Source organism: Mycteria americana, chromosome 4 (assembly GCF_035582795.1).
Source record: "Mycteria americana isolate JAX WOST 10 ecotype Jacksonville Zoo and Gardens chromosome 4, USCA_MyAme_1.0, whole genome shotgun sequence".
In the NCBI taxonomy this organism is placed as follows: Eukaryota; Metazoa; Chordata; class Aves; order Ciconiiformes; family Ciconiidae; genus Mycteria; species Mycteria americana.
Window position 1 is genome coordinate 41695933 of NC_134368.1, and position 18981 is coordinate 41714913.

At 35.2% G+C, this 18981-nt stretch overlaps 1 protein-coding gene across 6 annotated transcripts in view; it reads left to right on the top strand.

The window, feature by feature from the left end:
- Window positions 1–18981, top strand: part of GLRA3 (glycine receptor alpha 3) — a 96535-nt gene that overhangs the window by 13156 nt on the left and 64398 nt on the right. For 4 of the 6 annotated variants that reach the window (XM_075499237.1, XM_075499236.1, XM_075499238.1 and 1 more), the window contains exons 1-2: window positions 9033–9117; window positions 15633–15700. In XM_075499237.1, the coding sequence (XP_075355352.1) occupies window positions 9033–9117; window positions 15633–15700 (153 nt within the window). Of the gene's footprint in view, window positions 1–8989; window positions 9118–15632; window positions 15701–18981 lie in introns of those variants that run through there. The other 2 variants (XM_075499234.1, XM_075499235.1) reach the window with 1 other exon arrangement.

An 18981-nucleotide genomic window follows, 5' to 3' on the forward strand; every position in this document is an offset into this window, starting at 1 on the left:
TCTGGATGAGGGCATCGAGTGCACCCTCAGTAAGTTTGCAGATGACAACCAGGGAGTGTTGATCTGCTTGAGAGTAGGAAGGCTCTACAGAGGGACCTGGACAGGCTGGATCAATAGGCCAAGGCCAACTGTATGAGGTTCAACAAGGCCAATTGCAAGGTCCTGCACTTGGGTCACAACAACCCCATGCAACGCTACAGGCTTGGGGAAGAGTGGCTGGAAAGCTGCCAGGCAGAAAAGGACCTGAGAGTGTTGGTTGACAGCTGCCTGAATATGAGCCAGCAGTGTGCCCAGGTGGCCAAGAAGGCCAATAGCATCCTGGCTTGTATCAGAAATAGTGTGGCCAGCAGGACTAGGAAGTGATTGTCCTGTACTTGGCACTGGTGAGGCCGCACCTCGAATACTGTGCTCAGTTTTGGGCCCCTCACTACAAGAGAGACATTGAGGTGCTGGAGCGTGTCCAGAGAAGGGCAACGAAGCTGGTGAAGGGTCTGGAGCAGAAGTCTGATGAGGAGTGGCTGAGGGAACGGGGGTTGTTTAGTTTGGAGAAAAGGAGGCTGAGGGGAGACCTTATTGCTCTCTACAACTACCTGAAAGGAGGTTGTAGAGAGGTGGGGTCGGTCTCTTCTCCCAGGTAACAAGTGATAGGACAAGAGGAAATGGCCTCAAGTTGTGCCAAGGGAGATTTAGGCTGGATATTAGGAAATTTTACTTCACTGAAAGGGTTATCAAGCATTGGAACAGGCTGCCCAGGGAAGTGGTTGAGTCACCATTGCTGGAGGTATTTAAAAGACATGTAGACGTGGCACTTAGGGACATGGTTTAGTGGTAGACTTGGCAGTGTTAGGTTAATGGTTGGACTTGATGATCTTAAGTGTCTTTTCCAACCTAAGTGATTCTATAATTCTATGATTCTATCTTCAAGGCTTTCAAAAGTTAAAATTGTTTATTGAAATAAAACACAGAGAATTGCATTTCTCTTCTGACACAGCTATCTCAGGTAGCCAGTTGAAACACATCACACCTCAAAAGAACATCTGTGTCATGCTACTTGACTGAACAAATGCATTTTAATGACAAACTGTGCAAAAATTTGGAAAAACCTTAGTTTTATCCACAAAAATCAAACAAATTAGTATTGTTTATGCTTTACATTGACATACTATTTTGCCTAAAATTGGAAGCAGTTTTTTTTTCTTTCTTGAAGAGCAAGATTTATTATTTTTGTACAAACAAGGAAAACACTTTAATTTGCATTAACATTTGTTACTTCTTATTTTAAGCTGTCACATTCTGGAACATTCTTCTGTCAAAAAAAAGGTATTTTTGTCAGGTTTATGTTCACTCTTGGAACAATGTGTGCAAATTCTATATACTATAAACTCTGATCTTGTTAGTCCTTTACCTACTTTAATTAATAGATCAGATAATTAGAGACACTCCCTTTACAAAAAAAAAAAAATCCTATGCTTCTGACCTCTTCAAACATAATGTTCGTTTTTCCCATTAATCCTACCAAATATATTTTATGAAGAGATCTATATCTCACAGAAGAGGGTTTAAAGACTGTCTTCATACCACAAAATCTTACTGCCAGAATTTTCAAAATGCAATTATCAAGGCACTGTCAGATGATCAGACACCACCAATTTGAGGATCGTTTCATTTTAGCAGACCTTGTTAATTACATGGTTACACTGAATATTTTTTGTTTTAAAATTGATGAATTTTATCACCGTTACTTACAGTTACAGAATCAAGGGAAGTAGTCATGAGATTAATTCATCTAACCATTATTGATGAACCAGTGAATAAGTACCAGTTCAGATTAATTTACTGAAATGCTTTTGTGTATTGCTGTTTGTGAGATGCAACTGAGTACATATTGGCTGGCTGCTGTTTTTACTTTCCTTATGAGTGTGTACTTAATTTCCTTGAGCTTCTCTGCAAAGCTTTTTAATATAAAGTACATTAAAAGCATTCAAACACCAGCTGGAGAGACGTTGGCCACATTTGTGGTCTGAGAGAACAAGCTAAGTAATGAAATGAAAGAGCTATTGGACCATCATAATGTATGCAAAGCATCGTATAACAGCTCTGTATAAGCATTGTAAGATGAAATACAAAACTTCTACTTCTCTGAATGGCTAAACTGGATTGTGTTTGAGACAAAAGAAATAATTTATCATCAGATGAGAAAAATCAGCAAACCAAATATGGCAGTAACTTGATGTTAATATAAGATTTTCAAGATAAAATACATAGATAGTTTAACTATGGAAGGAAGAAAATGAACACACCATCTAATTCAAAGATAATTTGTATCAATTAGTGTGTTCACTAATTGATCAATTGTGTTCAAAAGTAAGTTAGTGAGACTTTGGAGACTACTCTCAGAATAACTTGGATAAATTAGGGGACTGCTCTAACGTGGACTTGGAAACTTGTCTCTGGGAAGTTTCCAGTGGAAGGTATCATTACAGCACATCATACTCTTTCTTTATCTCTGTCATCCACCTGTAGCAGCAACAAACCGGGAAAAGTCAGCAAATGATGTAAGATGTAATTTCTTTCTTCACCTCTTGTCTATACTATTCTTATTAAGCCCTTCTGGAGGGCTACAACCTTTCTTACACAAAAGTTGACAGTAGCCCATTACTTCTTTTCTTCAATATTTTCAAATAAATAGATATACTTTTAAGGCTGAAACAACACACTGAAAGTGATTTTTAAGAACCCACCTTGAAGATGAAAAGTTTAAAAGAGAGAAGAGAAATCAGTGAAAAACAGTACTTTCTATAGCACACATATGATACCAAAGTCTCAAAGGCAGTACAATTGAAATTACTTTTGAAAATATACCTTTTAAAATAAAGCATATATAAAGCACTTTCATTTGTAAGGTTCCTTTCCTTTATTTGTGCTTTGGTAAAAATGTGCAGAAGTTTAGGGCAGACAAAAAAGAGACAGGAGTAGGAATACATGGTTCTTCAAAAAACATGGGAAAGCAATCTGTTTTGTAGCTTTAAATGTTTTAGACAAGGAAACATTTGTGGAGATTGTGAAATTCCCTTTGAAGAGTTTTTATTTTGGAGAAAGGGAAGAGAGTGAGGTTTTCTCTCACAAACATGCCTACTTTAAATAGACATTTCAGGAGCACAGATTCATGACCCATGCTTTCTCTTGCTAGCTAAATTGCCAGCTGCAAGATGAGATCTCCCATTTAAATTCTGTAGATGTTGGTGCTCTGGCTGTATAGCAATGTTAACTATATATTTTTTTCAGAGTTCTGTAGTAGTAGTTATTTTAAACACATAAAAGAATCAATAATAATGCAAATATATCCTCAGCAGAGAGGTTAGAAAAGAACTATGTTGCATCACCTGCAATCACAGTCATACATATCACAGCATCCTAATATCTAGCTCCATCTTGAAACACACGGGGCTTTTCTGTCTCTACTCAAGTGCTAACCTATTCCTGAACTGAAGTGTTTCAGTGGTTGAAAGCCTTTTAATTTATGATCTAAATTTATCGCTGGCCTCTTCATATCAATTTGCTTTCATGACAATATTATCATTTAGCTTAAAATTCTTTCCTCTTTGCAGGTGCATGTCATAGAACATTAGCTCATTTTTTCCTAGTAGTGGTCAATCTCTGATTTTTTAAGCTGCCTGCAGTTTGTGGGCAGCTCAAGTGCAGTTTCCATTCTGGAGCTTAATTCCATACTGTGCTAAGACCTGATGCTCATACAGCTGCTAGGTAAGTCAAATACACAGCTGTGAAAGGAATTGAGTAAAATGGGCCAACATTACCACACGTAACCTGCAACCCAGATTACAGGTTACAGTACAGGCAACTGCAAGTCTGCAACCCATCCCCAGTGTAGAAGGACCCTGAGAAGACACCATTTTCCACTTTGAACTACACCCAGTGCTTCCCTTCCTTAACCTCTTCAAGTCCATAGTGTCTTTTGGCAATCCGAAGATTTCTGCATGAGATTTGTAATGTCTATTCTGAATTTAGCCTGCTTTTCTATATATCATAGGTCATTCCTTTTCACCAAGCTAGCCATATATGAAACACAATACCTTATATTTTGCTAAATTCTTTCTTCCAGAAAGCTGTACTGTCTTGGCTGGTACAGTTTGATCTTCTGTTAAGTTACCTTTATTGTTAAAGTGTGTGCCTAGATTCCCACTTGAATTTGTCTGTCTCTCATTGATTTTTCTTCTGCCTTTCTTCTTTAGATAAATGTCCAGCATCTTCTGCCCGTTTGAGGTATTTATGCACCTCAATCATGTTATTTTTTCAATCTTCTTTTTGATAAACTAAGCAGATTGAGCTCTTGAAGTTTCTTACTTTGATAAAATTTCCCTAACTCTCAGATATGGTTTATTGGCTTTGTTCAGTACCTTTTCCAATGCTTTAATGTCCTTTTAAAACTTGGACATGGAATTTGATGCAATGTCCCAGAACTGGTCTCATTAATATCATATAAAATAAGTGACCTTCATGCTTCTAACTCACTCTTTCAATCTTTCCACACCACTGGATGACACAGTAGTGCAGTGAGAACTTTACCACAACAGTGCTGAGTTGTTCAACTTGAATTCTGAATCCTGCTTCAGACTCAACTACTTTCTCCAACTCTGCCCACATTCCCAATTCATAGATCTCTTAATATCCTTCCTCTGTTTCTTTTAAACTGTTCTACTTAAATGGACTCAACTTAAGAAATGGGTTATTTTCTTGCTCTCATCAATATTTATATCTCTGTCAATTTTTTTTTGCAATTCTTAATTTTAAACCATCAATGATTTTGTATTTTCTTTCCAGATCATAGGTGGCAGTGCTGAACACCATTCTTACTACAGCTTCCTACAGTAGCTTTTTGTCTACAATTTAGGATGTGGGTGCTGATCTAGAGAAGCTACATCTTGGCTGTGCCGGGCTGCTTCTTACTCTCTAACATTTATATCCCACTGTAAATGTCTTCAGCTTGACCTAAGTTTCTGACTCAAATATGACTTTTGGTAGGTCATGCATGGTCACAGACCTGTGATTCAGGATGTTTTCCTATCTCAGTCCACAAAATTCCAACTTGACAGTCTTCAAGGCATGATGCAAAGCTCATCTCTCCTCAGATTTTAGGTGAACACTGATTCAACAGACAGAATAGACCAAAGACAGGAGTAATTATAGTCCTGGTTATTCTAATTTTCTGTTCATGCCTGGTTTTGTATAACAGGTTATTTGGAAAAAAAATTCTTACCCTAACTTCTGATGGTGTAAACTCAGCCAGTCACAAATGATGTTTTGAAATCATTGTTTGACAACATTTTCTATTCTTTTCTTGATTTTTGTCCACTACTTTAGTTAATATTTAATTGTTTAGCAGGGCTTAATTTACATTGTAAAGATGTTCAGGACACATTCAGAAAAATGAAATAAAGTACTGCTTTAAGTCTGAAATTGGAAAATATTTTAAATCCTTATAACTGTTAGTAATATTTACTGATAACCCACAGGAAAAACACAGAATCACTACCAGGGATAGCATTGTTGTTGGTAACTTTTCCTGGTAAAATATGAATAGACCAGAAGACTGGGAGGTTATAATCTGTCTCCAATAAAAGACTTCAGCAATGGGAAGCCTTCGCTGACTCTACTTGTGAACAAAAATGTACAACTTTCCTTCTCGGTAATTTAAAGTTGCGTAATGACTTTATGCTAATCACAAGTCTATTGTAGCTTACTTTTGAATGCACCACAGGATAAAAGTTTTGCTGATATTAAATTCTTATAGTTCTGCCTGTAAGAAAGCACATGCACAAATTCTTTAAAAATGCAACAGGTCAGAGTAAATTCCCTCTAGAGTTGCTCAAAGCCATTCCTGCAATTATGAGAGAGTTGTGTATCGAGGAGGAAGCTATGTGCATTAACACTAAAAGGAGCTAAATTCATACTTCATGAAAGGAGCGTAACTTTCTCTAACCACTTAGCCAGAGGCTTATTTTTCAGAGGCAATCCACTTAGCCAGAGGCTTATTTTTCAGAGGCAATGTACAATAAAACTGGAGACTTCTTACCATGCAGAATTTTTATTTTAATTTGTAAACAGAAAACCCATACTTTGCCAGGTAGGCCTTCCTAAAATCCACTGCCTTACTCAGGTTTTACTATATTACCAAGTCTTGGTCCTTTTTAACTAGAAGAGTATTCCATAAGTCAGCTCAGATAGATGAAAGTATTATTTGTCCAACAGTATTCTTGAAATACGTGTTTTCAATTAAAGGTAATTTGAAAGGGCAGAATTCTGCAGCGCTCAACCAGCTTTTACACAGTAACAAACCAAGGGGAGAAAAGGGGAAAACATTCCTTGAAGAAATATTTAGTTACAAATTACAGCTGATTTCTAAAATAAAACTTGCTTATACATAATATATTACTTTTGCTGAATATATTGTTTTCAGAAGCAGGCAATAAAATTATTCAAGATATTTTGAGACTTCTAACTGACTAATGAAAGCAAATATTAATGATGGTATCATACAAAAAGGTAAATGTCACTTTGAGAAAATCCATTATCACAGCAATTACTATGTTTCCTATTCACCATTAGTTACCTCAATTTCAAAGTACTCTATTCCATAGCAGCCTTTAAAAGCAACAACTACAAGTACAACAAAGAAAGATTTAGAAAAAGTTCAGAGAAGTGAAAAAAAGACAAACAAATTCCTATTCACAGAAAGCGATCAATATTGAAGCTAACAATGAGCCTTTCTATATTTGTGTTCTGGAGAATTTATTTATAGCCAGAAAAAAATATAGGATATATATATTGTGTAGTGTAGGAATTCTACATACCCTGTAGAATAGGAATGTAACTTCATTATACAAGAGTATAGGAAAGAAATCTAAGTGTTATATATATGTATATTCACAGTACCTGGATTCTCCTGCCTTGCAAATAGATAAAATCCAGCAAAGTGTAATTGGACACTCATATTTTATTTGCTTTATAACCACGTATGATGTTTGCAGAAATATAAATGACTATGAGTTGCAATAATGTGATGAATCAGATACATTCAGAATGATTGATAATGAAAATTATGTCAGAGACCAATAAGATAATTTCAAATTGAACTAGAAAAATAATATATTGAGTACTTACTTTCTCAGAAAGGGAAATACATTGTCCAGCTATAGGAAGAAATAAAGAACTAGGTTAGCTACTGAAGGAGATTAAATAAACATTTTTACTGAAAGATAATACTGAAAGAGATACCAAAGTATTGGGAACAATTTAGAAATATCCAACAATTTAGAAATTTATGAACAATCTAGAAATATGCAAATCAAATTACGCATAGAATAGAATAAACACTAGATAAGCAAATAAGCAGAATGATTAATTTTTAACTCTCTGATTTCAGTTAATATTACAATTAAAAGACTTATTTGGTGGTTTAAATTAAAATATGAGTAAACCACAGCATTCTAGAGGTTTCTATGTTCATATTCTGTGTGTGTCCAAATTTGTAACGCTCAAGACTTAATATGAAATATTTTTTTATTTAAGATATTAAATCCAAATTTCAAATTTGAAGACAGAATTTTTAGTAGACCTTCTAAATGGAAATTGCCATAAAAGTGTAACTTTTGATGTCCTGAGTAACACGGTCTTGGGGGGAAAAAAAAGACATTTGCAGTCTGCACTTAACATGGCATCTGCATATACCCACACGTGTATGGAATTTTTCCATTTTGGAACATCCATTGTTAACAGGCAAACTTCAGCATAGGTTTTTTATGAGTTAGAAAATTCCTAAGAGTTTTACGTTATTCCCTGTGTTTACTTCTAAACAAAGGCATGTTTAAGCACTTCTAAAAGAGTGAATTGGCATTAATAGGAGGCAATGAAGTGAGTAAGTAAAAGAGATTCACATCCTTCTGCAAAAGATTTTTTACTAGAAGTTGGCACAAACAAGAAATGCTCTTTATCTTTTTTGAGAATCCATAAGCCACAAATGGTTTTAGTTGCACTGTGTGTCACAATGTTACTCACGATTTTATTTATATATATATATTTACTTACTGTGTTGTTTTTTCAATGTGATGGCCAGCACTTGAGTAAGAGTTCCACAACAATAAAGACCTTTTCTTCGGCTCTACATGGCTGATCACAGTGCTCATACTTTTCTCTATTGGCATGTGCGGAGCACACTTTAGAATGTCAGTGAGAGTTCTGCGTACGTATAGAGAGGAGGCTATAGGAGATGACATTTGCCATGTGGCCCTGGGATGAAAATTTTGCCCTAAGATAGTTCCTTCAGTAAGTTATGGGGTTTTTTCCACTGTAGCAGTCACTTTTGTTTTAACAGAAAATGAACATCTAAGACAATGTTAAAGAATACCATTTGCCAAGAGACTGTTTGATATGTTGTATTATGTTTAAATATCAACATAAAACATTAGGCAAACAAAAATTGGTGGTAGTAGTACTATTCTATGAAAGTTCCTTACTACTTTTTTTTTCCTGATTTAGGCTTCTATTACACCACACCCAGTTAAACAGACCAATCCCAGAGTAGACTCCAAATTATGACATTCCAAATGCACAGCTATTTGTGTAGATGACATTATTTAACTGTGATAATGGATTGATTACTGTTGAGCGGCAGTGTTATTAATATCCAGAAGTCCTGAGAAAGAGGTAACAGCAACCTATAATGATGCAGTTTAGGAAAATAAAATTTGCATATAAAATGACAGATATAAAAAGAACTTACTGTTTCCATTTCTTTGCTACAACTACTTTTGAAGCATAAACTAGCTTGAAAAGCAATTTAGCTTTGCTATTTTCCTGTTCATACAAGAATGAACTAAGTGATTGACTGTGTAAAATCAAAGTTTCCCTAACAAAATCTCTAACAAAATGTTTTGTTCTGTTTTTTTGTTTGTTTGTTTTTCCTTGCTGTTAGCTTGGTAGCCACAAAGGAAACAGACAGTGCAAGATCTCGTAGCATGCCAATGTCGCCATCTGATTTCCTGGATAAGCTAATGGGTAGGATGTCAGGCTACGATGCAAGGATCAGACCAAATTTCAAAGGTAATTCCAAAACTAAATGTTCAGGTTTTCAGTATTTCACTATTTTGTCTTACACAGATGCAGTTTCTGGAACAAATATGAAAACAAAGAAGTACACTTATTGAAAAAAAAGTGCCTTCTTTTGCCTTTCTTTGCCATGACAGTTCATTTCAGTAGCAATATGTTCTATTCCTGTCACTTTCCAGCTGCCCAAATGCAGACCTTTTGAAAATTGAGCTTATCATTAGATTTGAGTTGTCGTAATGGGAGTTGGTTTTTTTTGCTTTCTGAAATGCTTGTTAATGGATTCAAAATCCCACCTTGGACTACCATAGCCTGAAGCACTCCAGAAAGCAAGTTCTGCTAAAGACAAGCCAAACCCTCATACCTGTCTGTTCCTAACTAAAAGGAAGAGTGTGTTAATGACATGACCATCAGAGTCAAACTCAAGAGAGCTTATCTCAGTTAAAAATCTATCACCAAATTCTCCCGTGACATTAGATTCCTCACTCCTGTGCCCCACTTCTACTTTGAAATGGCAAAAGGGACCATCTTTCCTCTTGTTCCTTTCTCTGTTCTCAGTTCTTCACTGAAACTGCAGGTTCGCAGTACCTGGAATTGTCTCTTGGTGTGTGCTTTTTATGCGCTTATCACAAAGGAGATTCAAACAAGACAAAGGAGATTCAAAGAAGATTGGAAGTCCAAAATTTGGAAATGCAATGATTATATCGTCCAAGGGTCTTAGCACAAACCATATTATCCAGACTCAGGCATGCTGAAGAGTATTTAATGAAGGATTATACAAACTATATTATTATACACATATACAAACTATTATACAGACAATTACCACCCCTTCTAATTTCTGCCATCTTGGAAGTTCAGGTAAATTTGACTATTCTATTTTTAGAATGCAAAGAGTTCAAATAATACAGTGGAATTATATTTAGCTCTATTTCTGAATCTTTAAATCAAGTTATCAGTCTTTAAATTCTCCAGTATATAAATATTTTTTAAAATAATAAATCTATCATGATTAAAAATGATATTATTCTTACTTTGCCTTAGCTGTCTCCTCCTATGCCTATCTTCTTGGGTCCAAGAGTTTGTCTTAGGTCTAACATTTCACTATAAGACAGGTTTTACTCCATGTTTACTACAAAACTTTTCCTTCAAGCAGACAGGCCTTCCTCCTCTAAGTCATCTGTCACTGCCTTTCCATCTTAATTCTTACTCAGCACTAAATTTTGTAATTTTTTGACACCTCCAAGTCCCAGAACCTTAAATGGTTATGACTCTGAAGCCATTGCGATTTGCTGTTTTTGCCAGAATTTGCCCAGACTGATTCAGAAGGACCAAGTAACTAGTTTGTCAAATTACTTCCTCACCAGTAAGCCATAAACAGTTGGTGCTGTATGTATAAACTTATTACCCAGGATTTACTGCAGCTGGAAAGTCTTTGCTTTTAATAAGTTGGCAGTGCTGATATTAGTCAGAAAATGATAAACCTGCACCGGAAATTCAAACACATTGCTAAAAGATTTATAACAGTGATCAATATCCCTGATGACCATACAGAGTAAGTCCCTTGGACTTTCCTTGCCAGAACTACTCTGAAGAAAGTTCCAGTGCCTGGCTTCCTGGAGGGTTAAAATATCAAACAATATTTGCAAAGTAATGCAAAACATTGTATTTCTAAAATTACTTTCTTATATGAATGATAGCTCTTAAATTATTTTTGCTCCTTATTAAAGGTATCTTGACTTGTTACCACAGTATACTCTTTAGCATGTAAACTACAGTTTCAACCTAAGGTAAAGCTGTGCTAGGCAAAAGAAGACCTCAGGCAAAGTCTAAGCACTGCAGTTTTTCTTCTTTCTTCTTTGAGTCTCCTGAAGTCCTACAAACAAGTATTTAAAAATTAGGAGCTTACATCTTAGCAGCTGATTTGAGGATTGGATTTTGGAGCTTGTCATGGACACCATGCAATCACCATCTTCTGATGGGGCTACAGTGAAGAATAGGCAGATGGTTTAGAGATTAGTGAATTCAATACAGTACTTCTTGAAAGTATAATTCAAAAGATTTAGAGCCTTGTTTTGTAACTATTGAAATTTAAAGAGACAAAACCTAATTTGACATTGTTCTTTTTCAAAAAGTGCACATTCTAAATCTTCTAGACAGCTATGCAGTTTGAACAAATCTGCCCAGAATGATTCAGATCTATCATTAAGAATAAGTATCTCCTTAAGTGACTTTGCCACTCTCTGGTTAGTTTTATTAGTCCTAGAACAAGCACTGGGGCTTAATGCCTTTTTGAGTTTTAATCTGGCAACAGTTTTAAAGAAACAGAATGAGTACTAATAAGACAACTCAATCATTTTAAATAATTTGTTCTTCCAATAAAATTCCTACGTAGACAAGATTTTTAACTACCATCTTTTAGTCATCATTAATCTTGGTCAATAACACATAATTATGTGTTTTGTCTGAGTGCTCTGCTTTTGGATAAGGAATTCTGCATATCTGTTCTTGTTCAACAGAAATAATAGAGAAGACTGTTGATACTTATTTAGCCATGGAATAAAACAGAAAATTAAGAGCTCTTTTAAAATCTTTGTTCCGGTTGCAAAATATTTTTATTTCCAGTACATCAAACTTATAGCAAGGTGCTTCTCTTACTCAGTTGTTCCACATCCCAGACTATATCTCTTCCTGCAAATATGGGAAATACTTCATTGTCTTTCAAATTTGGACACAGTTATGTTATCCATATGTAAAAATTGTCATGGCCTCAAGATGCTCAGAATTAACCTGATACAGAAGAGGTGTTATATTTTTAAATCTATATAGTCCAGATTGTACCCTTGGATAACAATCTATTAAGGTGGAAATTTGGGGATTTACCTAGGAAAGTGTAAAGTGTTCCTTGCCCTGGTATTACCAGACAGTATTCAGCAATCATTAGTTTAGGAACTTCTTAAGCCAGGACTTAACTGAAAAATTAATTTAGCTAAATATGTTCTTCTGATGACTTCTGGAAGCTGTTTATACTTTTGGCCTTTCCAGTATTATATGGCAATAAAATCTTCATGTTTTGGAATAGTTAAAAGTATAATTTTTTGTTTGCTTTGAATTTGGTGACTATTTTACTGATTTTATTGCCATATTACATATTAAGATACGGAGGAAAAGGATTACCTCCTTTTGATCTTTACAGATTTGTATACTTACATATTGCTCCCTACCGTATCCCTTTTCCAGTGTGAAGAGTTCTGTTCTACTTAAGCTTTTTTTGTGTGGCAGCCTTTCATAGAATTTGTGATCCTTGTTTGCCTTCTTGACATCGCTTTTCTCCCTAATATATCCTTTTGAGGTGAACAGAGGGGACATTTTGAGGCATTCAAGACAGAAGTTTATGATCTACTTGTATGGTAGTCCTTTTTTTAAATGTATTTCTTTGCATTCTCCTATCTTTATTGGTTACATAGCATGCTTCCAGAGAACCATCCATAATTAATTTAGCCTCTCTTTCCTACATGGAAATCATTAATTTGGAGCCCGTCAGTAGGAATGCATGGTAAGGATTATTTGGCATTTGACTGACACTGAATTTCATCAAACATTTTATTGCTTGATAGCTCAGTATTTTGTGATTTTTCTGCACCTCCTTGCAGTCAGCTTTATATAACAACCACCCTAAATAATCTTATACCAGAAGCAAAATTATATTGCTATATATTCTTTTCTATGTCATTAACATTGAACTACAAAGATTCAATGCAGATCCATGGGGAAACTCACCAGCAATCACCTTGCACTTTGAAAAATGGTTATTCCTAACATTAAATAACTTTAAAGCAAAAGACCTATAAGAGGACTGTCTCTAACTTCATCAAAACTAATACCCTTTAAAAGTCTTTGACAAAAGATCATGTTGAAAAGTTGTTGAAACTCCAAATAAACTATTTTAGTTAGTTTAATATATATTACAGTTAAAATTAATATTTATTTAATTAGATTACCTTTGTCCACATGTTCATCAGCTCTTTCAGAGAGCTTCAGTAGATCTGAGAGATGTTATTTCAGCAAAAATAATATTAATCCATATCTCTTAATCATAAGAGTTCTCATCATTTCTACCAGCATAGCTGGTACAGAGGTAAGGCTTACAGGGATAAAGTTCGTTGTCAATGTCATCCACCGTCATACCTGGAGTCTGTTTTTTAAGTCAAATTATACTTGCTGGACATGGTACACATTTCCACTGATAAAAAAACTGGCACAGGTGATACCTGACTCCCAGTGACTCATATTTCCACAATTTTGCAAAGATTTTTAGAGCGTCTGGCTTGATATCACTTCAGCCTGTCAGTTTGTTCCTGTTCGCTTAGTCTGAAATGTCTACTACAGTCCCCATACAAATCTTCCACCAGAATGGCTCCAGTATTTGACACAGCTAGCAATCGGAGACAAATGCTGCTACAAAGACTTCATTTAGTTTTTCTGCTCCGACCTTCTTCACTCTCATGGATACATTTATATCTTAATCATCTTCTCTTTACTTCACCTTCCAGATCTTGGCAGGATTCTATTTTTAACGCCTTGCAGATAGTTATCTTTGTTAGCTTTTCTGTCTCTAGTGAGTTTCAGCTCTATTTTTCCCCCCATCTTTATGTTCAACTTGTCTGAGTTCCTGTGTTTGAATATAACTTCCAGTTTTAAGAGCTTCATTTATGCTTCTTTTTGACCATATTTTGGGAAGTTCATTTTCACTCTCAGCACAGTATCTTTAAGTAATCTCTAAACCATTTGCAAACTGCTTTTAGCTTCTCCTTTTATGCTCTTTTTAACTAGCTGTTAACTGCATTTTTGTAATGTTGCTTCTGAAATTAAGCAGCAGCATTGCAGTGGCTTTTTCTTTATAAAAGCAACTATGTTTGTTGATACAGCAAAATTACACTTTAAAGCATAGTACTGTTTTAAACAAGATAGTATCATACCAAATTTGAAATGATGACAAGTACTACAACATGAAAGTGTTTGAAAGGAAAGCTGCCTTGCAAACAAATTATCCAACATACTCAGGAAGTACAATTTTCTCCCTGACAGTTTTTAGTGACTCTGCCTTTGTTCATCTCCCCTGCTTTTCTTTTCCCTTGTCAATGTCAAGGGAAGTTGTCAATGTCAAGCTTTTACTGGATTCTAGAAATATTGGATATTCGACAGCTCTAAATAATTAACCAAGTAGCAACATGAAAACAGTGTCAAAGTGACTGCATAGTGATACCTCCTTACCTGAGAATTCTGCTCCATAGGTGTAGTCTTGTGTATTACAATGACTGAAGTACACGTAGTGATGTTTTGTTGCAATTGCCATACAGTACTTCAAAACAATTGTTGCCTTGAGGAAAGGAAGCTGGATGTTCCAAGTTGTGTCCTGTTTGCAGAATTTTTAATGGATGTTCTGATATTTCAAGTATTTAATATCAAGTTCATTGGTCATATTAGATTTTGCTAGCTGCAAACCACCAGCAGTGGCAGAGCAGCTTCTTACTTCAGCGACCCTAAAAAAGAAATATTACATAAGGGTTTGTAAGACTAGTCCTCAAATTCCAGATATAGATCTTTCATTATTAATGACTGCTTACACCTGCAAAAAGAAATCACGTTCTCCAATGCTGAACTGGATTATTGATATAAGAATATCAAGGTGCAGGAGGGTGACAGAAAAACCTTGTGATGGAAAAGCCTTGTTTCTGCTGTACACAGACTGAAATTGATAAGAAATAATGGAGAAATTAGCATGCTCTACCACAATGCCATTTTTACAGACACTTTCAGAGAAATAATTTAAAACCTTTTCCATGAAGAGAGGATTCATTGTTCAGTTATCATAATGACTACTCTGCCACTACTGATGCTTTACAAATGCAAGATAAGACAGAACAACAGTTGACTGAAGACCCATGGTAACAGAAAATTCAGTTTAAATGGATTCTTAACCATTTTGTGGATTTAAGATAAATGAGAATAGAATCTAAGTCATTCTTTCTTACCCACATTTGTTCCTGTAAGCAGTAGAGATAAGAGCAGCCATAATGTATTTCTGTTACCAGTGATGACAGATAACATTAAAGGCAGCAGCTACCTTCAGTGAAAAAGGTCATTTTTTTTCGTCTAATTGTTGTAAGAAGTGACATACATTGTTCACTGAAATGCACATAAAAATATTTTTTTACTGTATATTTCAAATGGGATGTTGATTTTTTTGCATAGAATCATCTGCACAAGTTTATAATGAAGTTTCTCTCTTTTTTTGTTGGTAGAACTGGCCAGTCAAGTAGTATACCTTTGAGAAAAATCAAAAGGAAAATTATTAGAAATCATTCAATTTAATTTTGCATTAAATGAGTTATGAATGTAGTATTGTTTCCTCCTAAGTCGATAAACATTGTTTCATAATGGTTTATATTTTACAGTCACTCAATAAGCAATGATTCTGGAACAGGGACTGATTTTTTTTTCTTTTGCAGGCCCTCCAGTTAATGTCACATGCAACATATTTATAAACAGCTTTGGATCCATTGCAGAGACAACCATGGTAAGATATTTTACCTCAAACAATATTTAAAGTTCAAGTTAAATATGTTCAATGAGCTCAAAAGCTAGCTAGGGCTTCTCTTCACCTGGAACTAAATGAAGAAGGAAATCCACTTCTGAGAACAGAAAGTGAGAACATTTAATTTGGCAACTGATTTTTTCTAACAGAAAATCCGTCATTATACCATCAAACACACAAGTAAAAGTAAAGCCAAAGGTTGTTTTTTTTATTTCTCTGTAGTTTTATTTGACAGTTGTAATGAACTCATTATTTTCAGTTAGGTAAGTATTAGTTTCTAGAGTGTTCCACCTTTCTAACCTCAAAAATGTCAATTCATTAAGTTGCTTTGTTAATGATATTTTATAATTTCATTATATCGAGTGCATATGGGGATTTATACTTTATTTAAAAAGTCCTTCTTCCATAGAGATTCTGCATTATTGCACAGAGATAATAGAATAACTAAGATGGTGATCTGGTATATCAAAATTCATTATGAATTCGAAGAGTGGGGTAAATATAAGTGGATCGCACACTTTTTGTACATACACTTATAATTTGTCTATTAAAGAAAGGCAGAATATAGAGTACAAAAAGACTGGAGATTTTAAGGAAATAAGGGGAAAGAGAGGTCAAAGTCTAAAGATAGTAAAACTAGATCTTGAACTGTGAACCGACAAAAATAACTTGGATAATCTTATTTAACAGGTGAAACATATTGCTAATAACTTGGAGCACAAATTTACTCACTAAAATTTGATGAGAGAGGAGATATAGGCACTCTTTTGCCATACAAGTGCCTCCCATATTTTGAAGAAAGACAAATAAACACCTTCGAAAACAGTTGCATAGTAATTTAAGGACAGAGAGGGTTAAAATGTAGAGAGATGAAGGAAGAACTGTGGGAGTTTGTAAGATCCAAATTAGTAAATACTCTGACATCCCAACAATTTCAGGAGTCAGGATATGTACTTGGAATGACAGAACACAGAGTAAAAATAATTGGTATAGCCAAAAAAACAGGAAGATAGAGGAATAATACTAAGCAAAAGCCATCCTTCTGAATCACCGGTAAGAGCAAAAATGAGACCTTTGATGTAGCCAAGGACCTGTACTTAGGAAATCAATAGCATAAATTCATAAAGTCAAATATTTATGCCCCCTATCTCCAAAGTGATGTTCACAGCTGCCTGATCTTTACGCACCTAGGAACATAGTGGTAGATGTTACTGAGAGAGGCAGATTATTTTTTTCAGGTAGAAAATTACTTTAATTTGTATTTGGATGCCTTGCCAGATTGCAAATCCCAAACAGATTGACATGGCATCCAAGGAGATTTATTCAGGTTTCATCAGAGGATTAAGCAATGCCTTAGAATTGCTTAGATTGCACATGAATAGAATAGTGCTCCACAGCTACTTTTTAACAGCTGTGTGGGTGAATCTGGTGCAAAGCAGGAGACAGACTACAGAGTCAGTAAAGTGCAAAGATCCAGCAATTAGATCACTATAAAAAAGAATATTTAGAAAGCTGAAGTTGCTACCACATTAAAAAATTGTCCTGAATTTGGGAAGAGGATGCCTGAGTTCACATCTCAAGTGTATTTTCTCTCAAAAAAATGAGAATTAGAAATATTTCCTTTCAGTACAACATATTAAGTTACTACAATACTTCTATCTTATAATGAAATTACATTCTGTTCTGTGTTGCCTTGAAAGCCAATTAAAACAGTCGAGATAGACTACAACCTGATCCGTAACAAACAGTTCCAGGTAGTATGTTATAGAAAATACCAAACCTGGTCAGAACCACAGGGTTTTTCATTCTATCGATTATATGCATTCAAAAACTGGACAATCAAGCACAACCTTGACCTTAGGACAAATGCTGCCTTCATGATGCTGGTATTCTGGTTATAATGTATTCACCGATACAGTTCAAAACAGACTTTTGCTTATGGTCAGCAGCTGTTGACCTCTCAGAGACTCAAATCTTCCTTTGCAGAAGAAGAAATACTTTCATGTAGGTAGGACTTTTGCTTGTGTATTTTATTAGCTTTACTTCTCCCCAACACTGAAGATGAACATCTTCTGAAAAACATGAAAATCTTTCTATCTTAAAATTACAATTAAAAACATCTTGCATTATTTTACAAACTGAATTTCTGCATTGTTGAACAGAAGTAAATTCACTGCAATTCAGCATTTTATTTTATTCTATTTTACCAATGTTATTTACTGTAGTCCTTAAAATTCAGGTACCTGTGTCTTACTATTTATTCTAAATCTTTACACATAGAAAGGCTCATTAGAACAATTTATTAGACTCAAAAAGGACTTTTATATTCTTGATAAATACTTTTTTCCAAACTGCAAACAAAAGAGCTTAAGTAAGCAGCAAGTGCAAAATAAAACCTGGCCACTAAGTGGTACCTTGAAGTCTCACTGGTACTGAAAACTCCCAGCTGAATAATGGGATACGCATATAATCTATTAGCTTTAAAGAAGTCCGGGTACATCAACCCCCGTCCTTCACTGTCGTTGTAATTGCTCTTGGCACTGTCGGGCTCTCTCTTCTTCTCCCTGTCTCTCTGGTTCTCTAGTTCTCTCACTGATGACCAAAATCTTTGAGCTCCCTCTGCTGCCTCGGTTATGTATAACACAGTAAACAGTTACAGAAAAACAAGGGGTTAAAAAAAAAAAAAACAAGATCAGCTGCAAAATAGCCCGGTGCCAACTTTATGTTACCAGACTTTATAGCTCTCTATAAGGCAGAGAAGTTTGTCAGTGTGCAATGGGAACTTACAGCGAGCAGCAGGAATCAGCGCTCGGGCAAGCGGATTCTCTTAAACTCATCCAGGCCTGTTTACTGTTGTACAGTGGGGTCTAACAGGTCGGGAGAGACAGCCAAACCAAATCAGCAGCTTAATTTGACTTACAGCTTGTCAACTCTTTAAATTGGTTCGTTCGTTCTTTCTTTTTTTCTTGTTTTCTACATGATATTCAACTTCTTTAGAGTATGGCTTACAGTTCCCTTTCTTTGTCTCAGAAAACAGGTCAGATGGTTCATAGTAGGGAAAAGGCATGCCACCTCTTGCTAGGAAGTTGTGATTCTAGTTGAACCTAGGTAACTTTAAGTGATCATATAAGGAACTTAATTTATGTCATGTACACTCTGAGGAGGCAGAAAAAAAAGTAAATCACATAATTAAAAACTCCCTTAAACAAACTTTCATCATTGGCACCACTTAGGGTCCAGCCTTGCCAATCTTTCTATGCTAT